Raw genomic sequence first — 25,107 nt, 5'->3', positions numbered from 1 at the left:
AAAATAATTTTGGGAGGAAGAATAACATAACCGCTGAATGGAATCCAAGAATGGCCCTTGAATGGATAGAATCATTATTCAATGCATTGTCTTCTTCATCCAGCTGAAATATGTATTGAAGGAAACATTGGTTTTTGGGTATCTTCTACACAATAATTCAGAACAGTAAAGGAAATATATGTCATTTGAACAAGAAATGTACATGAATTTGAAAAAGTCATATACAGCAGTTTTTCAATGTGCACACAGAAACTGTTAAATTTTGATAGCGCTTTATAATAAATCCCATGTTAGTGTTAACTCCTCTGCCAGCCTCAACAGGCAGTATCATGCAATACACTATGTATTGTTTCCAGAATTCCACGTATTTATGTTAAGTAAAGTACAGGTCATAATTTATATTTCTAAATACATCAATACATCATATGCACATGTGCTTTCAGACTACGAGAACCATGAGGAAAAAATCTTCCCTCCAAAATATGGCAAGAAGAGAGAGTGGATGTTTTCATCTGAGTAAAACAAAGCATGTTGTTGCAAAGGTAAGTTAGATATGAATTTAGTAACAAATCATTGTAAAAGCTAACATACTAGTAAAGAGTGTGTGTTTTATAGATTAAGTTAAGAAGAACAATCTCCTATAGTAAGTCACTAATGTATTTCTAGAACCAAAGATAGTATACATTATGACAATTTGTGTGCTGTGTTTGGTTTTATGAGGTTTTAAAAACACGAACTACAGTACATAATGACAATATGAAAAGGATACAAGCTACTCATCTGATGGAGGGCATCTGCATTCTCAGGCGAGAGGTCAGCGCATCTAACTGCCAAGCAGCATGTTCAGTTCCTTGCCAGGTTGGAGATTTTCTGTGCATGGAGACTGGGTGTTCTGCTGTTATCATCATCATTTCATAATCACATGCAAGTCATCCTACATGGTGTCACCTGAAAAAACTTGCATGTTGGTGGCCAGACTTCAACAGGTAGGGCCGGCTGGAGTGGCCGAGCAGTTCTAGGCGCTTCAGTGTGGAACCGCGCGACTGATACAGTCGCTGGTTTGAATCCTGCCTCGATAAATATATAATAGAGGGAAACATTCCACATGGGAAAAATATATCTAAAAACAAAGATGATGTAACTTATCAAACAAAAGCGTTGGTATGTTGATAGAGACACAAACAAACACAAAATTCAAGAGAAGATATATTGAAGGGCAAGTTCCCATCCCCAGAGCTCTGATAGGTTGGTGTTAGTGGGAAGTATCCAAATAACCTGGATGGTGTAACACTGTGAGCCGGCCGTGGTGGCCGAGCGGTTCTAGGCGCTACAGTCTGGAACCGTGCAACCGCTACGCTCACAGGTTCGAATCCTGCCTCGGGCATGGATGTGTGTGATGTCCTTAGGTTAGTTAGGTTTAAGTAGTTCTAAGTTCTAGGGGACAGATGACCTTAGAAGTTAAGTCCCATAGTGCTCAGAGCCATTTGAATCATTTTGTAACACTGTGCCAAGATGTGCTGGCCGTGCACTTCCCACTAACACCAATCTATCAGAACTCTGGAGATGGGTACTTGCCCTTCAATATATCCTCTCTTCCTGTTACCCACCAGGCCCCAACCTCCTATAATTTCAAGTTGCCACCACTCATACCTACCTGTTATTCAACAACATCTTTGCCTCTGTACTTCCACCTCGACTGACATCTCTGCCCAAACTCTTTGCCTGCTTGTGTCTGTATATGTGCGGATGGATATGCGTGTGTGTGCGAGTGTATACCTGTCCTTTTTTCACACTAAGGTAAGTCTTTCCGCTCCCGGGATTGGAATTACTCCTTACCCTCTCCCTTAAAACCCACATCCTTTCGTCTTTCCCTCTCCTTCCATCTTTCCTGATGAAGCAACCGTGGGTTGCAAAAGCTTGAAATTTGTATATGTGTGTTTGTGTGTGTTTTTTTATTGTGTCTATCAACATACAATATATATGAGACCACTCTCCCATCTATATGAGTGTGCAGGGATTTAGTGGGGACAGGACAGTGAGCTGTTAGGTGTAACATCTGAACCTCGCTGGACGGAAGGAGTGGGGGAGGAGGGTGGGAGAAATAGAGAAGGGGGAAGGACTACAAGTGTGCAGATGGGGTAGAAGGCACGTGCAGGCTGGTGGGGGAGCAGCAAAAGGGATAGACAGGCAGAGGGCAGAGAATGGCAAAGGTTGATAATAGGTGGGCTGCTTCACAGCCTGATCCATCTGGTTTTTTTCAGTCAACATCCACTTTTTGGAATTGTGCGTGTATGAACTCTCTTTGCATCATATCCCTCTGTGCCAATGTCTGCAAAGTAGGCAAGATGTGTGAGCACCCATGAAAGACAGAAAAAAAGATAAATCAAGAGGTAAAAATGGTTCAAATGGCTCTGAACACTATGGAACTAAAAATCTGAGGTCATCAGTCCCCTAGAACTTCGAACTACTTAAACCTAACTAGTCTAAGGACATGACACACTTCCATGCCTGCGGCAGGATTCAAACCTGCGACCGTAGCAGCCACGTGGTTCCAGTCTGAAGTGCCTAGAACTGCTTGGCCACAGCAGCTGGCTCAAGAGGTAAAACTAGCACCTATTCTTCAGTTTGGAATATAGTAGGGCCTGTTTTAGAGGTGGCGAACAAATCACCAGTCAACTGGAGGAGACCAGTGGCTGATCAGTGATGGAACAGAGTCCAAAAATCAGTAAGAGAGAAAGGAAGGTGCACATCATGCTATGCTAAGAGATGGGACAATGGAAGACGAACACCCCTCGACCAACACTCTGCTTGGACCCTATGGCCAATACGTGTTACTTCTCACATTCACCTTATTGGCTGCTCAGACATCACAATGTATATTGTCTGTCAGCATCCCTACCCAAAACAAAGTGCTTTTGTGTTAAAAGGGTGGTTGAATGGGATATATATAGGACATGGGAGTTGGTACCAAATTATTAAGTGTGAAGGAAAAGTTTTGAATTATTAATGCAGTAGCCCTGGTGTCCAGTAAATTGGTATTGGAATGGCATCTTCTGTAGATGACAGGTTGCCCAGGACTTAAATCTAGGGATGATGTGTAATTAAAATTTTTAAAGTTGTCAGAAGGGAGGTGTTCAATGTCCTGTCAACAGTGAGGTCATTAGAGACGGAGCACAAGCATGGGGAAGGATTGGGAAGGAAAGCAGCCCTGCCCTTTCAAAGGAACCATCCTGGCATTTGCCTGAAGTGATTTAGGGAAATCACGGAAAACGTAAATCAGAATGGCCAGAGACAGGGTTGAACTGTCGTCCTCCCGAATGCAAGTCCAGTGAGCTAACCACTGTCCCACCTTGCTTGGTCTGTTAGAAGTGACTTACAGTTGTTAACAGGGGATAAAGAACTTATGCAATGATCTGGCCTTTGCAGAGACTTTTTGGAGTTCACTGGCTGGTATGACTGGAATGGGGTGGTGTAGTTTGGCTACAGGATGGTCAGATGATTGGGCTGCAGTGAGTGGCAGTGCTTCCCGTGGCAGTCTGTTAGCTCAAGAGCTCCTCAGAGTAGTTAAAATTTGTTAATCTACTTTTTTTATATAAGATACATGTAAATCCAGTAACACTCTTGCTCATATGCATACCTCGGTAACAAAGAGGCATCCTTCAATAGCTCAGAAAATTGTTAAAAATAACGCCCTCCTCCCTATTCTAAATACAATTACAGTCCATGTAAAATGTATCTGCAGGCTTTACTCATCAAATTTGCATTAATTAATTAGTAATTGTTATCAGAATAATAGGCCTTAGGTGTATATGTTACTGTAAAAGTGGGATAGTCGGTAAATCCTAGAATTAACTGGTGAGATCTAAAATTTACCATTGTGTTGTGGTAAAAGTCCAAAATTTGTAGTTATATGCATATATTTTGAACTTTTACCAAGATACATTGATAAATCTTAGGATTTATCAATGAAAACTGGTAAAAGCTGGATTGAAAACTCTCACCTCTGTCGTGCAGGTTTAGACAAGTTTTATTGTTGCCAATTTTGTGTTCAGATAAGTTTCGTTGTTGGCAATTATAAGTTCTCAGCGCACTCACCATTGCATAGTTTCAGTCAGTGTTGAGTATCATGCATTTGGTCATCTTTTCAACTTGTTTTAGTGGTGTTTTTTATGCAGCTTTGCATCAGAATGAGTGATGTTATGCGTAACAGATTTTACAAACTTTTAGGTGACTCAGTGAATAAGAAGAAGGACAACAATTTTTATGTAACAGCTGAACAATATATTATTCTGTTAAGTGAAATGAAAAATGCAATATCCATTTCCAATAAAAAATCTGTAGACTACAGATGTTTGAAGCGACATGATCTTCTCAACATTGGAGGTGAGGAGAAACTCATAGTGCCGGTGTCTGCTGGAAAAGAAGAAATCCGTTATTACATTTGTTTTGATGAACTTTTTAACGTACTATAGGAGACCCACATTGGTACAGGCCATGGCTGCCAAACACAGATGATTGTGGTACTGAATTGTATGTACAAGAATGTCACTGTTGAATTGATCAGTACTTATTTGAGATTATATGAACCATATCAGAAAAAGCAAAACAAATTGAAAAGGGGTGTTGTAGTGAAGCCTATCACAAAATGAAATGAAGTCATGATGCCAAATTGACTTAATTGACATGCACACAAACCCAGACAATAAGTCGAAGTTCATACTTGTATACCAAGATCATTTGACAAAATTTGTTATACTCCATGCACTAACTTTATAAAGGGCTGATGAAGTAGCATATCATCTTTTTGACATTTTTACTGCCTTTGGTGCCCCAAGTATCCTTTATTCTGATAATGGTAGAGAGTTTTGTAATGAAGTCATTGAAAATTTATGTGGGTTGTGGAGTGATATAAAGATAGTCCACAGGAAGCCAAGGCACAGTCAGCTTCAGGGATCAGTCAAAAGAGCAAATCAAGATATTAAAAAAGTGTTATCAACTTGGATGGAAACAAACAAAACTTCAAAATGATCTGAAGGGCTGAGGTAGGTGCAAGCAATGAAAAATAGGGCTTATCATTAAGGGATCAGATGTTAACCATATGAAGCCATGTTTGGGGTTACAATGAAAATGGGCATTGCGACCTCAGTTGTTCCACATGATTTAATAAAAAAATCCAAACACTGAAGAAGACATGGAAACAATGTTAAACACCACTTCCACTGACTCACAGGAAATTGAAAGTGACAGCCAAGGAATTTATGCCAGTGAATCAAGTACTGGAACAGAAGGAACAGAGGTAGAAAGTGCGGCTGCAGCAGGTGAGGAAGCATCAAAGAGACAGGATTTTATGACAGTTAACAACCAGACACCAGCAGCAGCTGACAGTTGTGAGGAGAAGCTGACAACTTCTAACAGTGTTAATAAAGTGGAACGGATCCGAGAAGCTGCCAAAGGAGGTCTTCAATTGTAGGCAAAGAAAATGAAAGCAGTCTCATGTAACAAAATTCCAAAACCTTCAGTTGGACAGAATGTGAGAATTAAAGTACCGGATGTAGACAGGGCAAAAGCTGATGCAAAATCTATAATACCAATAGTGATAAATATTCAGGATGATGAATTTTATTAACTTGGTACCAAAGCTGGTAAAGTGAAGTCATTGTACACTAGGAACCAATTTAAATTGCACAAGGAAAATTCTGTCAAAATTGAAGAAGTAGCAAGGGAAGAAATTAGTCTACAGGAAGTGGTTGCCAAACAATCTTTTGTTGGAGGACAAGGGTTCAAAAAGTGTAATTGCTTAAATAAGATTCAACTAAAAAATGCTTGTGTAAATCGTCTTCCATTTTATGTAATTCAAAATGCCACAATAGTCAGCCTTATTGTAAGAAAAATTAATGTTCACAAGGTAACATTTTTTACAACATTTCTCACTAATATGGAATGTTGCTCATTACAATCACATTGGAATGCAAGAATGTTTAAAATATATAAATTTACAATAGTTTCAAACTATTTCACTAAATTGCTAAGCTGACTTTTTTAAGTGAATACATTTTTACCAGTTGGTATAGGTACATCCTAAGATTTACCAACAGCTCTTGGTAAGAGTTTGAAATCTGTGCAAATAGTAAGAAATTTTGGAGTTTTACACACCATGATGGTAAGTCTTAGGTTTCACCAGTTAATTCTAGGAACATGGTTACCATGACATTTCAACATCTAACTTAGAGTTACAGCAATATAAAGCTGACTGGAGGTGCAAATTGCATGCCTCTAAGTAATAGTATAAGTTTCATGAAAAGAAGCAAACAACCAACCTTTTAACACAGTTTCATCATTAATCAATGTAAAATTCACAATACCCCAAATCACCTCTCACTTATGGAAGAGCTATTTACTTTTGCACAGAGGTATCTTGTCCCAAGCTGTTTAAAGCACAGTAACTCATATTAGTAGTTTTTACAGGTGCTTTACAAAAATTTCTAGATAAAACTGTGAAAATGATGACAGTAATAGATAACTGGTAATGTTATTTGCAATTACTACAGCATACCTTGAATCCTAGAACCCAGAGTAGCTTTTTCTTTCTGGTACAACTCAGAAAAACACCTCTCACCTGTCTTTATTCCTGAACACAACATGAATAATTTTTCATAAGGAGCTGCTACAATGGCAGCTTATAATCCTGATGAGAATAATGACAAATATTCACCATAGTTTTACTGAGATACCAGAGCACTAGTACAGAAGAAAAAGTAAACCTTAAAATAATCATGCAACAGTGTCACTCTTGAAGGGGTTTGGTTGTTGTCCTCAACTTTACTGAAGCATGCAAATGGTCCACTGTCATTTAAAATTTTCAGGATTAGCCATATGAAAATAGCAGAGAGGTGGGTCTCATGATACATCACAGACCAGCGATGGCTGCCCAGCCATAAGAAGTAGTTTTGGAGAATAGGAGGGGTAAGAAGAGATAGCTTCCTCATAGGGACTTAGCAGATTCTCAGACAGAGCGGAGACCAGGAAGAGATACCCTGCTGGTACTCTCAGACTGAATGGGTTGGGTATGGAGAAAGTTCTCTTGCTGTGCTCACGGTAAGTGGGACGTGTGTCCAGACTGCCAATATTTCTACGCTAGTAACACAAGATGTAGACACTGCCACATTGCAGACCCAACATCCACACCACAGCTGGGCTCAGTGGAAAACTTTTCCTTACTAACCCCCTCATATCTTGAAAACTAGTTATCACTATCAGAAATAGATACTTCCATTACTTGACTACTGTTCATTTGTTAATGTCTTTGACATGTTGCACTTGCCACAAATAATGCCAACTGAATCAGTAGTCTTGTCACAAATGGGGCAAATGTCAGCAATAATAATTCATCTTGCCCATATATCTATGAGGGTCAGTTTATGTAACTGGTAGAGAAAATAATTGAGACCTTTTTGGGGTTCAGAAAGATACCCTTTCTGGTACCCTAAAAAGTAGACATCACCTTTGCCAAACACACATTTGTCCTTGTTAATTCTTATGCTATAGCCATCTAAGTGTTGCATAAGCTCATGCAACAGGAGACAAGCTTTGCTACATTCCCTGAGGAAACCGAAACATCATCAGCTTAGCAGAATACACAGTCCACACCCTGCAGCACCTCAGTCATGAAATGCTGTCAGATCTGAGCAGCATTTCAAAGTCCAAAAGGCATCACATTGTGCTCAAACAAGCCGAATGGAGTCATAATAGCAATAATGTGCTTGTCCATCATGAACATGGGTTATTGTGCAAATGCTTTTGCACAGTATATCACACTGAAAACAGTAGCACCATCCAGCTTACATATAAAGTCTAAAACGTTCAGAGTTGAGTATCTATCAGGGGTTGTTCTTGCTTTTAGGTCCCTATAGCCCCATACAAATGCCAATCTTTCATTTTTCTCAACTGTTTGCAACAGTGCAGCCCATGTTCTATATTAGTATGAAACCGTCCCATCCACTAATATTTCATCAAACATGACTTTAGAATACTTCACCGTCTCTGGAAGATCCCTTCTTAGTTGGCTTGCAACAGGTTGATTGGGTGTGGTGTGGATGCAAGAATCATAGTGTGTTTACATAATCCCTTTCCTGCAACGGGTTCCATTAGTCCTGGGAAGTGCCTTAGAATCAGCTGTGCAAGGGCATTGGCTGCTGGTATGACCTGTGAGGAGAGAGGTGGTGGAAGGGAGAGGTCCACTGGTGGAGCTGTAGCAGCTGTCCACTGGTAATATATCTCCAGCCACACCTCTCTAAGTGACTTCTCTGTAGCTGCAATATGCTGTCTTAGAACTCCACTGTGTTTTTCTAAAACTTTCACCTCTTTTCATTCCAGGTGGTACAAAACCTTGACTTATTCAACCTTCTGTTCTAACACCACACATTTTGTGGCTAATGCAGCTATCTCTGCAGAGTCATGAGAAATAGATGATGGTCTCTTCTTGCATCACACAAGAGAGTGTGTTCGGCAGTGTCACAGAGAAGGAAAAGTGACAATGTTCCATTTCATGGAAGACACAGAAATCACTGACATCTTCATACATCCTGCAATGGAGGCATTGAAAATAATCTAACCCAACTTGGTTATGAGCTTAGCAGTTGACTGTTACATAAGTCTGGTGTTAGGGAAAATAAGTTAGAATATTGGCGCCTAAGAAACCTCTGCCGCAGAGAAAGCTCTGCCTCGAAGAAAGACTATTCCAGAGAAAAATCTTGCTCCAAATCCAACACTTGTTCCAAAATCAACATCAATGCCTTCCTGCCAAATTTTTTGAAGTGGGAGTTGTTCACTACTGTTAATATTGGCAAAACAAAAAGCTGTGGCAAACAATCAGCATTCCTTGGACCCACACTGGTCTCAGACCACGTATCAACGAAGAACCATCATCCTGATGTCTCATCAGTGACAAAAAGTCTTAATGAACCTCTCACAGTTGAAACTGGGACATTTTTGAAATAAGGTAGGTGCTCTGTAACTCTTGCATGGGCCTACATGTCTATACACTCAATATCTTGCACTTTGACCAAAATGTCTGTGGTACAAACACCATTCACTTTAGTGAGGAGAATTTTCATATTTCTTTCTTACTGTCTTCCTGCTGCTGTTGTCCAACTTAGCACTGAGCCTAGCCATTCACTGAAAGTACTGTCCATAGGTAGCTCTGTTGTGCTGACTTTAGCGTGCTGTTCTAGGCGCTACAGTCTGGAACCCTGTGACCGCTACATTTGCAGTTTCGAATCCTGCCTCGGGCATGGATGTGTGTGATGTCCTTAGGTTAGTTAGGTTTAAGTAGTTCTAAGTTCTAGGGGACTGATGACCATAGATGTTAAGTCCCATAGTGCTCAGAGCCATTTGAACCATTTGTGGAGACTGAGTAGGAATGTGTCTGTAAAGCAAATTGTGGCATATCCATAAGGCATGTAGTGACTATGTGGCAAGAAATGAAATAAAAGTATATTTATGTGCTGTTATGGAATGCAAAATATACTGCAATGAATATTTGAATAGACATGGGTGAAATTTGGGAAAATATTTATACATATACTGAAATGTTTTTGATTTTGATTTTGAATAAAAACATTGCTCTTGATCTTTTAGACAATTCACATAATTTTTTCATACCTTCAATCAGATCTGTGATTTTGGACACAGCACTGGTGGAGTGGGTGCTTTATTATTTAAAATATATTTATGTTATTTATTTTTTCACATGTACAGTAATGTTTATTTACATTTGGGTTCCATTACACTTTATGTTTCAGCACTTTGCATTATGTCAGTTTCATTGCAAAGAGTTTTACATTTCAAACATTCTTCTGTGTTTAATACATTTTTAACAGGAGAAGGTGCTCAGTGTCTTATTGCATTCCTTACAATGCATTTTCATCTGCTTCCTCCTCTTCTGATCCTTACAGAAAATACAAGTTCTGTACTGTAGGTTTCAATTTCATCAACCCTGTCTGATTATCCATCTTTGATGTTTCCACCATTTCTATAGAGTGATAGTCAAAGGCATCTATATATCTCTTTTGTCTCACATTTTAGTGTCAACAGTAATTGAAATGCTGAACAGAAGGCAAGCTTTTCTGTCATTTTAGGTATATCTTTTCTTGTATGCCCGACTGTACTACAAGCCCTGGTTGCTTGGTCATACAACTAACAAATCAAGGCAAGGTTTTGTACCACTTGTCCAGTGTAACAGAAATATGGTTCTACCAACGTAGGTACAACATCTCCTGAGATGCTGGTGTCATATTTGTGAATATCAGTATGTGAATCACAGTGGACAATGAAATCTAAAATATAATTTGTGTAGATATCATAAATAATGAAAGTCTTTATTCCAAAATGGATTCATTTAGCAAGTATATACTACTTGATTTTTAGTCTGCCTTTGAATAACAGAAGATTTTCTCTATGCTTAACTTTTCATAAGGATATAAATTTTCCTTATATTGTTTTCTAAAGTGGTTATTAGTGGCTGCAGCTTGTATAAATAGTCTTTATTATGAAGCTTTTCATTAAAGGCAACATGTAAATACCTCAGGATATGATGAAACTAGTCTCTAGGTGGCAGCTTAGAAAAAAACTGTTGTATGAATAACTGGGTTCTCAGTATTCAGACAGGCTCAGTTTTATTACTCTTGTCATGATAAAGATTGTAGCAATATAGATGTAAATATAATTTATATTTATATCACTCCATACCCTCTGACCCCCTCAGGAACATAACCAGCAGCCACCACTTGAGAAAAGTTATTTATTAGTTTCCTCACACAAAATGTTTATGTTATCCATGCTGAGGAACAACTGAAAGAAACTTGCATGCTGTCATTATTTATGGTACCTTTCACTCCAGAATTAGCTGTATCAAACATGTGTTTCTTGAGATTCAAGTTTTCATTTTTCCATGTCATTTTTCTCTTTTCCAGTTTCTCTTCATCTATATCACTATCTGCACATTCAGTTTCATCTTCAGTAGACAAGTCTGGGGATCCTTTAGATGTCAATCGAACATCTGGAATAGCACACAAACCTGATGCAGAAGAGGGGACAAAAGGCTTTTCACACTTATCTTCATCATCATATACAAAGTCACTATCCAGTATGAGGGAAAGAGCTTCCTCCACATTGTATCATTCCTGTGCCATATTAGTCCTGTAGAAACTAGACGAGGAGCTCAACACCTCAGTAGGCCTACAGAACTGAAACAAGCCCTGAAATCGGTAGTCAAGAGGGACAGAAACTGCACTTTGAACCTGAATACAACTGCCATCTGGTGATACTATTGCTAACTACAGTATTATGAGAAGGGAAGTTGCTGCTCACCATATAGCAGAGATGCTGAGTCGCAGATAGGCATAACAAAAAGACTCTCACAATTAAAGCTTTCAGCCGTTAAGGCCTTTGTCAACAACAGACACATAAGCAAACACACACTCATGCAAACACAACTCAGACACAACGCTGCAGTCTCAGGCAACTGAAACCACACTGTGAGCAGCAGCACCAGTGCATGGCAGGAGTGGCGACTGGGTGGGGGTAAGGAGGAGGCTGGCACAGGGAGGGGGAGGGTTAATATGGTGGGGTTGGCAGACGGTGAAGTGCTGCAGGTTAGACAGAGGGCAGGTGAATGGTGGGGAGGGGGGAGGGGATGTAGCAGAAAAGGAGAGAAATAAAAAGAGTGGGTGTGGTTGTGGAATGAGGGCTATATAGTGCTGAAATGGGAACAGGGATAGGCTGGATGGATGAGGACAGTGACTAACATAGGTTGAGGCCAGAAGGGTTATGGGAATGTAGGATGTAGTGCATGGAAAGTTCCTACCTATGCAATTCAGAAATGCTAGTGTTAGCAGGAAGGATCCATAATGCAAAGGCTGTGAAGCAGTCATTGAAATGAAGGATATCATGTTTACTGCTAACTATGATCTTCCAAGATAGTGACTAGATGCCACATAGGCCAAACTTCCACAAAAGCTGAGTGTAGTGAACCAGAGAAATATCAAGAGAGGCAAAACTGCTACAGCAGTCCTCCAGCTGAGTGGCATGAGTAGCTCTTGACTTCTGCAGCAGTTCACCAGCTGAGTGCCACAGTCCCTCCTGACTTCTCCAGAAGTTCACTGGTGCGAAAGGGTTAAATAGGTGTCAGATATCTTGCACAGGGCACATTATTCAGATACATGAAGCAGTTGGCTTTGAGTCCTGGGAGAGACAGTGCTTATGAATGGCAGTAGGTCATGCCTCTCAAAGATTCAAAGTTTTTCTAAGTGTTGAGCTGCAGACTAGCAATTGTCTCTTGTGCCCCTACCAAATACTCTGAAATATTTTCAAATTGTGGAGTTTGAATATTTCAAGCAATCTGAAATCCAAGACTTTACCATGGTTATTTGCAAGTGATTTGCACTTAGAATTTAGCTAATTGGAAAATGTGGAACTTAATCTGTAAACTTGCATGAAACAAAATTTGATTTATTTTCTGAGATTTTTTACTGGAAGTTTATGTGATAAATAGTGTGAGATACTACTCTTGCCCAGATGTTCATTAATTCAATGTAAACAATTATGAACCTGTGATTTGTGTTACCCTCTCCAGTTCCTTTAGAACAAAAAACAATTATGAGTCTAATTGCAATGTTGTTATTTCCATTACAGGTACATTAAGAAACACAAAAATAATTATGTTTCTAATAAAGGAGTTAATCTTATGCCAGCATTATGCATCATCAATGTACATTTACATCAAAATTCTAAAAAAATATATAACTTGCAATTCTGATCTCTCTTGATTATTTTCCACATTATAGTGTATCAGGTTCTCTGATACTTGATGAAAAAAAGAGGAGCAGTGGCCAGTTCCCTTACTATAGTGAACATTATTTTTCACTGAAAATTCCTTTGTGCATGTATTTGAACTTTGTTAAGAGATTTTGATGTTAATATGACAAGTGTGTTTAGCATAGCGGCTCTTAGGGAACCAACTATGCACTCAGATTCCCTATGAACTTTGAGTTTCTAACTTCCAATTGATGGAAAATCACAAGCTAAGGGTTCACAGAAAATTTATTTTTGCGATCAACACATTGGAAAGCAATTTGCACACCATAAAATCTGTTAAGTTGCAGTGCCATGAAATCTGTTATGTAGTAGTTAACTACAGGAATTGTAGAGATACAAAAACACTCAAGTCCCAGGAAACTGTTGGGAACTTGCATGTCATACACCATAAAACACTATGGTTGGTTGGTGTGGAATGTAAAGGGACCAAACTACAAGGTCATCATTCCTTTAACATGCTGTGAAGGAAATAAATGGTAAATATGAAAACAGAGCAGTTTAGACCAGGCAGGCAAGAATAAGTAGTCAGCCAAGTCACAACACAAAATACTGGTGCTACATAATCAAGCCAAGCATTTATAGGCCACCAATTTCCTACCTGCATTACAAGGTCAACCTACTGCTAGTGATATGCAGATGCAAAGCATTGTCACAGTAGAACTGCTTTTAAGAATTCTATTCACAGAGTGTCCTAATATGGAAGCTACAGACATGCAAGATTTGAAGAAAAGTGCACCACCATTTACACTTTCAAGACATACTTGGGACTCAGTAAATGTATAATGAACATGAAAGGTGGGGACAATGGCACAGAACGGAGATTTAATTCCTGCTGTGAGAAGCATGTATTTATTCTCTACCTCGTGCTAGGTATTTAGATGTTTTTGGTCTACTATAGAGAGAACAGAGCATGGGAAGAGAGCTATGGGTTGTTTGCATGATGCATTAAGAACTAATTTCTATTAACAAATGTGTCAGTAGATGCAACTTTCGGCATCCTGCAAGAACATGTTGCGCCAGACATATGCAACCTCACTGACCTATGTTGGTATTGAACATACTTCAAATGACAAAGAAAGTACTATGAGTGGAGAAATACCATAGAAATAGCATCTCCCCTGTCTCTCTTAGTACCTGACACATTCATGGGGGCTTCTGAAGCAACAACACTTTGTTCTGCACCTTTATGTCCATAATGCTGGTTCAGATATATGGGCAATACATTTGCTACATGGCCTCATGGTGAAATGGAGGTAGACAATAGACAAAAATATTTGAAGTATATGTACTGGAAGACACAGTTAATGCTCAAGGTACAGAAGAATGGTGAAATTTGTTATTGTCTCTGTTACATTACGAAATCATCTCTATCATCTTACTTTCTCTTTTTGTTTGTACAAGTAGTTTCATTTTGTATTCATCTTCCCTTTTTCAGTAATCTACCATACATTTTATCCTGCCTAATTATACTCAATAATACGTAATTTACTTCCAAACCATAACCTAAAAATTTTTAACGCTTTCAACATAACCGCTGCTATAAAATTCACCGTTCCAAGTTTACAAACATTTCGTGTAAACTCGTGAATACTATTTCACAGCTTCAGTTCCTTTCACCCATTAAACAACCATCTCAGCTACTTCCAACAACTTTCGTTTTATTTCCATTCCCGTTTTTCCCACATAACCGATCATTTTTTAGCAACTTCCCACAGGTTTAAACGTTATTATTTCTTCATCAAACAATTGTTAGCCTCATTCTCATAACCTGCCAGCACACAACCAGTCCTTAGAATACATTTACATGCATTTTCTTCGAGATTTTTTCGAAAAAAATTTTCGAGATTTTTTTTCGGGTAATTTTTTTCGAAACCTTTTCGAATTTTTTTTCCAAAACTTTTTTCGAGAATTTTTTTTCGAAATTTTCCTGAATTTCCCCACCCTTTAACGGGTTTTGGAGACAACAGAACTACCTAACCTTTGCACCCATTGTTGTTCACCAACCTAAGTTCAGCACAGGATCAACATAGCTCATCTCAAACCAACACTTTTTCGACTTTTTTCACACCTTTATCTCTCCCTATATATATATCTCTATTTATTTTCACTTTAACCTCATATTACCCTTTCCACCTTCTAATACCATGTCAACCTCACGACATCCCTACAACGACCCCATTGAATTTTATTTACATTCCCTCCGCAAACATGCCTTCACCCTAGCCAGATTACGCTCCCATATTTTATTTACTCAGGCTTGTCTGACATTTGGCATTACCCCCAAAGGCCTCACACTTGAAGTTCCCATCTCTGGCTGCAATCCTTCTTTCCATCAGTCCTTATACCAGTTCCAAACTGCACAATCCATAGCCCTCACCAGCCTAATCCTTCACCTATACATCGACTCGGCCAATGAACACACCCATCAACTCCTATCCCAAATCAAAGTCCTCAATCTTTCCTCTCCCACATCCACACCAACTGTTCATAGCATCCTCCTACAGGCCAACCACAAATTAGAACAGCATGCCACCCTCCACCTCAAAAAACTATCCAATCTCCTGGTTTCCCACCTCGCGAAAGGCAAGTCACTCACCCTCCACAACCTTTCCAACAAACCTCAACCTCCTGTCATTGCACACAGACCCAGTCTCTCCCATCTACTCAATCTCCCACTTCCAGATCCACTCCCCCCAACACCTCAAAATTCTAGTCAACACAATCTGGAACCACAACACCCCAATTCAGTAGTTAACCTTTCCTCCAAACCTCTCTCCCAATCTGAAACCTCTGTCCTATCCAAAGGCCTCACCTTCAGCCCCACTCCCAGGTTCAACCAAACTGCCCTTGTCAAAGATTTACTGTCCTACACTCATAGTCTCTGCTGGAAATATCACTTTGCCATGAAGAAAAATAATCCTGATCCCACTTCTAATGATCCAACTCCCTAAGACACTATCCAAATTGAACCCTGCCTGGAACAGTTCCGTCCTCCATCACAATGGGACCCATCTCCTCTTCCTCAAAATTACCCTCTCCAAACCTTCCAGGAATTTCTCACTTCCAGCTTTGCCTCTCAATCTTTCTTTAAAAACCTTAATCCTACTCCCAACATCACCACAGCCGAAGCCCAGGCTATCCGTGATCTGAAAGCTGACCGATCCATCATCATTCTTCCGGCTGACAAGGGTTCCACGACCGTGGTACTTGATCTTCGGGAGTATGTGGCTGAGGGACTGCGTCAGCTTTCAGACAACTCTACATACAAAGTTTGCCAAGGTAATCCCATTCCTGATGTCCAGGCAGAGCTTAAAGGAATCCTCAGATCTTTAGGCCCCCTACAAAACCTTTCACCTGACTCCATCAAACTCCTGACCCCACCGACACCTCGCACTCCTACATTCTACTTACTTCCTAAAATTCACAAACCCAAACATCCTGGCCGCCCCATTGTAGCTGGTTACCAAGCCCCCACAGAACGTATCTCTGCCTACGTAGATCAACACCTTCAACCCATTACATGCAGTCTCCCATCCTTCATCAAAGACACCAACCACTTTCTCGAATGCCTGTAATCCGTACCCAGTCTGTTACCCCCGGAAACCATCCTTGTAACCATTGATGCCACTTCCCTATACACGAATATCCCGCACGTCCAGGGCCTTGCTGCAATGGCGCACTTCCTTTCACGCCAATCACCTGCCACCCTACCTAAAACCTCTTTCCTCATCACCTTAGCCAGCTTCATCCTGACCCACAACTTCTTCACTTTTGAAGGCCAGACATACCAACAATTAAAGGGAACAGCCATGGGTACCAGGATGACCCCCTCGTATACCAACCTATTTATGGGTCACTTAGAGGAAGCCTTCTTGGTTACCCAAACCTGCCAACCCAATACAGATTTATTGATGACATCTTCATGATCTGGACTCACAGTGAAGAAGAACTCCAGAATTTTCTCTCCAACCTCAACTCCTTTGGTTCCATCAGATTCACCTGGTCCTACTCCAAATCCCATGCCACTTTCCTTGACGTTGACCTCCATGTGTCCAATGGCCAGCTTCACACATCTGTCCACATCAAACCCACCAATAAGCAACAGTACCTCCATTATGACAGCTGCCACCCATTCCATATCAAACGGTCCCTTCCCTACAGCCTAGGCCTTCGTGGCAAATGAATCTGCTCCAGTCCTGAATCCCTGGACCATTACACCAACAACCTGAAAACAGCTTTCGCATCCCGCAATTACCCTCCCGACCTGGTACAGAAGCAGATAACAAGAGCCACTTCCTCATCCCCTCAAACCCAGAACCTCTCACAGAAGAACCCCAAAAGTGCCCCACTTGTGACAGGATACTTACCGGGACTGGAGCAGATTCTAAATGTGGCTCTCCAGCAGGGATACGACTTCCTAAAATCCTGCCCCGAAAAGAGATCCATCCTTCATGAAATCCTCCCCACTCCACCAAGAGTGTCTTTCCGCCGTCCATCTAACCTTCATTACCTCTTGGTTCATCCCTATGAAATCCCCAAATCACCTTCCCTACCCTCTGGCTCCTACCCTTGCAACTGACCCCGGTGTAAAACCTGTCCTATGCACCCTCCCACCACCACCTACTCCAGTCCTGTAACCCGGAAGGTGTACACGATCAAAGGCAGAGCCACATGTGAAAGCACCCACGTGATTTACCAACTGACCTGCCTGCAATGTGACGCTTTCTATGTGGGAATGACCAGCAACAAACTGTCCATTCGCATGAATGGACACAGGCAGACAGTGTTTGTTGGTAATGAGGATCACCCTGTGGCTAAACATGCCTTGGTGCAAGGCCAGCACATCTTGGCACAGTGTTACACCATCCGAGTTATCTGCATACTTCCCACCAACACCAACCTATCCGAACTCCGGAGATGGGAACTTGCTCTTCAATATATCTTCTCTTCTCGTTATCCACCAGGCCTCAGTCTCCGCTAATTTCAAGTTGCCGCCACTCATACCTCACCTGTCATTCAACATCATCTTTGCCTCCACACTTCCGCCTCGACTGACATCTCTGCCCATACTCTTTGCCTTTAAATATGTCTGCTTGTGTCTGTGTATGTATGGATGGATATGTGTGTGTGTGCGTGAGTATATACCTATCCTTTTTTTCCTCCTAAGGTAAGTCTTTCCGCTCCCGGGATTGGAATGACTCCTTAACCTCTCACTTAAAACTCACATCCTTTCAACTTTCGTTTTCCTGCCCTCTTTCCTGACAAAGCAGCTGCCGGTTGTGAAAGCTCGAAATTCTGTGTGTGTGTTTGTGCGTTTTATTTATTGTGCCTATCCACCGGCGCTTTCCCGCTTGGTAAGTCTTGGAAACTTTGTTTTTAATATATTTTTCCCATGTGGAAGTTTCTTTCTCTTTTATTTACATCATATATATAAATAAAACAGAAAGAAACTTCCACATGGGAAAAATATATTAAAAATAAAGATTCCAAGACTTACCAAGCGGGAAAGCGCCGGCAGACAGGCACATGAACAAAACCCACAAACACACACACAAAATTGCGAGCTTTCGCAACTGGCAGTTGCTTCGTCAGGAAGGAAGGAAGGAGAGGGAAAAATGAAAGGGTGTGAGTTTTAAGGGAGAGGGTAAGGAGTCATTCCAATCCCGGGAGCGGAAAGACTTCCCTTAGGGGAAAAAAAAGGACAGGTGTACACTCGCACACACACACCCATATCCATCCGCACATACACAGACACAAGCAGACATGCTTGTGTCTGCTTGTGTCTGCTTGTGTCTGTGTATGTGCGGATGGATATGGGTGTGTGTGTGCGAGTGTACACCTGTCCTTTTTTTTCCCCTAAGGGAAGTCTTTCCGCTCCCGGGATTGGAATGACTCCTTACCCTCTCCCTTAAAACCCACACCCTTTCATTTTTCCCTCTCCTTCCTTCCTTTCTGACGAAGCAACTGCCAGTTGCGAAAGCTCGTAATTCTGTGTGTGTGTTTGTGTGTTTTGTTCATGTGCCTGTCTGCCGGCGCTTTCCCGCTTGGTAAGTCTTGGAATCTTTATTTTTAATATATTTTTCCCATGTGGAAGTTTCTTTCTGTTTTTATATATATATATATATATATATATATATATATATATATATATATATATATAAAAAGAAACAAAGATGATGTGACTTACCCAATGAAAGCGCTGGCAGGTCGATAGACACACAAACAAACACAAATATACACACAAAATTCAAGCTTACAGTTGCTTCATCAGGAAAGAGGAAAGGAGAGGGAAAGACAAAAGGATGTGGGTTTTAAGGGAGAGGGTAAGGAGTCATTCCAATCCTGGGGAGTGGAAAGACTTACCTTAGGGGGAAAAAAAGGACAGGTATACACTTGCACACACACACACATTTCCATCCGCACATACACAGACACAAGCAGACATTTGTAAAGGCAAAGAGTTTGGGCAGAGATGTCACTCGAGGTGGAAGTACAGAGGCAAAGATATTGTTAACAGACAGGTGAGGTATGAGCAGCTGCAACTTGAAATTAGCAGAGGTTGAGGCCTGGCGGATAACAAGAAGAGAGGATATACTGAAGGGCAAGTTCCCATCTCCGGAGTTCTGACAGGTTGGTGTTAGTGGGAAGTATCCAGATAACCTGGACGGTGTAACACTGTGCCAAGATGTTCTGGCCATGCACCAAGGCATGTTTAGCCACAGGGTGATCCTCATTACGAACAAACACTGTCTGCCTGCGTCCATTCATGCGAATGTGCACCCACGTGATCCAGTCCTGGAAAGTATCCTGTCACATGTGGGGCACTTTTGGGGTTCTATTGTGAGATGTTCTGGGTTTGGGGGGATGAGGAAGTGGCTCTAGCTATTTGCTTCTGTACCAGGCAGGAAGTTAGTCATGGGATGAAGAAGCTGTTTTCATGTTATTGGTGTAATGGTTCAGGGATTCAGGACTGGAGCAGACTCGTTTGCCATGAAGACCTAGGCTGTAGTGAATGAGTCCGTTTGGTATGGAATGGGTGGCAGCTGCCATAATGGAGGTACTGTTGCTTGTTAGTGGGTTGATGCGGACGGACGTTTGAAGCTGGCCATTGGACAGATGGAGATCAACGTCGAGGAAAGTGGCATGGGATTTGGAGTAGGACCAGATGAATCTGATGGGACCAAAGGAGTTGAGGTTGGAGAGGAAATTCTGGAGTTCTTCTTCACTGTGAGACCAGATCATGAAGATGTTACCAATAAAACAAAAAAACTCTTCCCCACACCATCTGGACACACACACACACACACACACACACACACACACACACGCTAACACATGCACAAATGCACACACAAATGCATACCCAAACAGATCACAGATGCTTCAATAATTACACTCAAAAGTTTGGCAATAACATTCGATCTTTGGCAAAAACCTTTGACAGTTGGCAATAGAAACCAAAACATTGCTCTGAAACAAGTGTCCAGTTCATAGTGCTGTGGAATGTTGGGAAAGAACTGGAAATTGGCATTCGTAAGAAGTAGAACATCAAAAATGCAACAGGAGCATAGTATGTAAGAAATTGTCCACACAACCTGTAAGTACAGTTCAAACATTACTACTTCATAGAAAATACCAACCACCAGAACTGTTTATAACCTACAGTGACAAAAATGTAAATTAAATAGCTAACTTATGTACATATTCCAGGCCACTGATGATGCCTTGCAGAAAATAAAGGCAAAACGTGTATGACACTAAAATTGTGTTTTATTCAGTTGCTGCCAGATGGTCCATAAGTAAAAATTATCAATATACCATAATATAACACGCAACTGAGGAAGACAGGACTACAAAAGTTGAAGATGTCAATACAGTTATACCAAACATTCCCTGTCAACGTGTACAACAGGTTCAAGAAAATACTTCTGAGACTCCATAATATGATACAGCACATAAAATGCAACAAAACATGCAAAAAGAACGATTTAATTCCAAGTTACATTAATGTAAAGGTTAAAAACAGTTCTACAGTGGCACAAAAGTTGAAATTATTTGCAGAACAATATTGGTTACTACATGAAATTAAGATGCTCTATTCGAAAAAGACAGCACCTAACTGTGATGCTCTATGATGCTCTATGAGACTCATCTAGAATTGGCAAAAAATGTAGGAAACGCCACAGTTTTCATGGCACTAGTAGAAAAAACTGAACGCAACACATTCACAGCAATGAAGCATTTACAAAACAAACATAAACAGAAGGTAATGAAACTAACAGTAAAAAAGATGCAAAAATACATTTACATTTTAAATGTGAAATCACATGGATACCAACACATATTCCATTCCATTAAGCTAACAGAGACAGAACTCCACAAAAATGAAAAAAAAAAATGCTCTTCCAAAAAGGTTTGAAACACTGCGCCAATAGCAAAGTGAACAATCAATACATAGAAAATCTCATAGTAGGAACTGAACACATCCTTACATGTGAAGAACAACAAAACAATTGTGAAATACACATAGGATTGACAAGAGAACTAGTGAAAGAAGAAATAAAAGGCATAATAAAACAAACACAGCAGACACACAATAAGAACAACCAAACACAAGCAGCCACTGTGAAAAGGTTCAAACAAAAGTTAACAAACAAGAACATTATAATAACAAGAGCAGACAAGGGAAATGTAACAGCTTTCATGGATAAAGTTTAATACATCACAAAAACCAAGGAATACATAAACACCCTTGCCATACAAAAACTGAAGTCAGATCCAACTACACGATTCCAGGCAAACATGAAACGAACACTGAAAAACATTGAACACACACTCACAGACAAACAGAAATACTACATAAGACAGAAAAACCCACAAGCACCAACACTCCGCAGTCAACCAAAAGTACATAAAGACGGAATGCCAATGAGAGCTGTTATCAACTTCAAGAAAACCCCAACATACCACATAGCCAAACAGCTCCAAAAGTTAATTACAAAACACTATAAAATAGAAAATTACAGAACAGTGATAAACACAGGAAACCTAATAGAAAACATACAGAAGATACAGGTATCACACACAGCATCACTGATTTCATTTGACATAGAAAATATGTATACCTCCATCCCTTTCACAGAAACAATAGAAATCATAGAACAAAATCTCTCATCCTACAGCAAGCTCACCACAGACACGATAAAAGAAATAAAAGATATGCTCAGACTGACCACTGAACAAAACTACTTTCAGTTTGAGAAAGAATATTATCTACAAACTGATGGACTGCCCATGGGATCCTCAATATCACAAACACTAGCAAACATTTTCATCAGTCACCTAGAAAATCATATAATTGAAAAGATAACCACTAATGAAAGTTTCAAAATCATATATTGTTACAGATATGTGGATGGCATTATTTGTCTGGTAGATGAGCCAAGTGAAAAAATAGATGAACTCCATTCGGTAATAAACAAAGATCATCAGAACATAAACTTCAAACTTGAAAAAGAAAATCAGATAAATTTTCTTGACATTACAATAAAAAAAGAAAATGCCAAACATACATTTAACATCTTTATAAAACCAATAGCCACAGACACAATAATACTTTCCACATCCAACCACCTCCACAGCCAGAAACTTGCAGCATTAAGACACATGTTACATAGATTAAACAGAATCCCACTCAGCAAGAGAAACTATGAACAAGAAATGAGTACAATCATACAAATAGCTAGGAACAACGGTAATGACACACATGTGGTACACAGGATCAATCAAAAAATAAAAACAGAAATACAAAACTAACACAACATTTCCAGAATACAAGAGAACTCACAAGCTGAAAACTTACAAACACACCAACAAATACACACAATTGCAACATCACACAGAAAAGAACCAGATGGTACACCATGAGCTACACACATGAACTAACACACAGAGTTGCATACATCCTAAAGAAACAGGGCTTCAAAATAGCATATAAGCCCGGGAAAATTCTCCAATCACACTTAAGCCAGCCAGCTACCAAGAGGGAAAAATTCCAACAATAAGGAATATATAAACTTGAATGTCAAAGTTGTGATGCATTATACATAGGCATGACATGCAGAAATTTTGAAACATGCTACAAAGAACATATCAGATGTTGTAAGTATGAAACAAAGCATTCCATATTTGCAGAGCACTTAAAACACCATAACCATCATCCTACAAACATGGAACAAGAAATGAAAATAATGAGAATAAGAAACCATGACAAACATCTTATACAAATGCAAGACAACTTCCACATCGAGAAAGCCATAGCAGAAAACAAACGTGTGATAAATGAACAAACACACATCAGCACAGGCTTCCTAGTACACTTAATAAAGGAAATGATAACATAAAACAAAAAAACTGTTCCCCACACCATCTGGACACACACACACACACACACACACACACACACACACACACACACACACACACACACACACACACAGGCTAAAAAAAAAAAAAAATACTACACCAAAATACACACACACACAGACCAAAAAAATTTTAACACACAGACCAAAAAAATTATAACACACACACACACACAGATATACACAAACGCACACACAAATGCAGACATGAATAGATCACAGATGCTTCAATAATTACACTCAAAAGTTTGTCAATAACATTCTATCTTTGGCAAAAACATTTGACAGTTGGCGACAGAAACCAAAACATTGCACTGAAACAAGCGTCCAGTTCATACCAGTTCATAGTGCTGTGGAATGTGGAAAGAAAACCACAAATTGGCATTCATAAGAAGAAGAACACCAAAAATGCAACAGGAACGTAATATGTAAGAAATTGTCCACACAACCTATAAGTACAGTTCAAAACATTACTACTTAATAGGAAATACCAACCACCAGAACTGTTTATAACCTATAGGCGCAGTGACAAAAATGTAAATTAAATAGCTAACATATGTACATATTCCAGGCCACTGATGATGCCTTGCTGAAAATAAAGCCAAAATGTGATGGCACTAAAATTTTGTTTTATTCAGTTACTGTGAGACGGTCCATAAGTAAAAATAATCAATATACAGTAATAAAATCAGACCTGTGTGAGACCATTAAAGTCTCTGAAACTGTGTCATTTCACTTGTATAAGAAAGCCTCTGTAGTGTGCAAAAGAATTGCATAAGGCTGAGTAAATGTAACGAAAATGTGTTTCCATGTGTGTGTGAGTGTGTGTGTGTGTGTGTGTGTGTGTGTGTGTGTGTGTGTGTGTGTGTGTAGAGGGGTGGGGGGGGGGGGAGATATCACAGATTTTACCCTGATCTGGTTCTCTCTTTGCCAGGTTCTCAGCATAACTTCCTATCTGTTTACAGTCAAACCATGTGTGAGAGAACAAGATCATACAGCAAGCACACTCGACGAATGTTCCCACTAATTCATACCTGCTGTATTGGCCTCCAGTGTTGCTGATGAGAAACTCTTAGTGGCGACCTAGGAATTAGAAGAGCTACCAGAAAGCATCAACCCTTGAAAAGTTCCAAAATGGACATGCAGCTGTCAGACAGAGGTGGTTTGTAATTGTAAGAGTGCTGACCAGCAGGTGTGTGTGTTTAGGGGTCTTGGTTCTAAGATGTGGATGCCCAAGGGGACAGCTAAGAGTGTAGTATATACAAGTTTCTATGGGGGTAGGTTGAAAATTTCTTAGAATCATCATGGTATTAATTGGAATGTTGCCTGTAAACACATGTCACATCAGTGCTCTTGGAAGAGAGCTGTGGCAGTGACATGGCTCTGTTGTTGTTCCCATGTAATGATTTGCAAAGATACAAAAAAAATCGAGATTCGAGCAATGATTAAGTACTTGGTAAAGAAAGGTATGAAAGCAAAGGACATTATGCTTATTTCCAGAATACACTAGGAGTCTCTGCTCCTTCATATTCAACTGTTGTCAAGTGGACAAATGAATTTAAATTTGGTGGGAAGAGCTTCGATGATGATCGGTGCAGTGGTCAGCCAAGATGAGTCACTACGCCAGAAATCACTGCAAAAGTGCACAAAATGATCATGGAGGAACACCGATTGAAAGTGCATGAAACTGCTCACACTTGCTAGATGTCATCTGAAAGGGTATACCACATTTTAACAGAAGAATTATAAATGAAAAAAATATCGGCAAGATGGGTGCTGCGACTCTTGACATGTGCCTGCACACATGCTG

General features: G+C 40.0%; 1 protein-coding gene across 1 annotated transcript in view; it reads left to right on the top strand.

The window, feature by feature from the left end:
- The window catches only part of LOC126273403 (uncharacterized), a 92,209-nt gene that overhangs the window by 14,639 nt on the left and 52,463 nt on the right, over positions 1-25,107 (top strand). The window contains exon 2 of the mRNA XM_049976955.1: positions 444-542. Coding sequence (XP_049832912.1) covers positions 444-542 — 99 coding nt within the window. The remainder of the gene's footprint in view (positions 1-443; positions 543-25,107) is intronic.

Source organism: Schistocerca gregaria, chromosome 5, assembly GCF_023897955.1.
Source record: "Schistocerca gregaria isolate iqSchGreg1 chromosome 5, iqSchGreg1.2, whole genome shotgun sequence".
Taxonomy (NCBI): Eukaryota; Metazoa; Arthropoda; class Insecta; order Orthoptera; family Acrididae; genus Schistocerca; species Schistocerca gregaria.
This window is presented reverse-complemented; position numbering and strand designations above follow the sequence as displayed.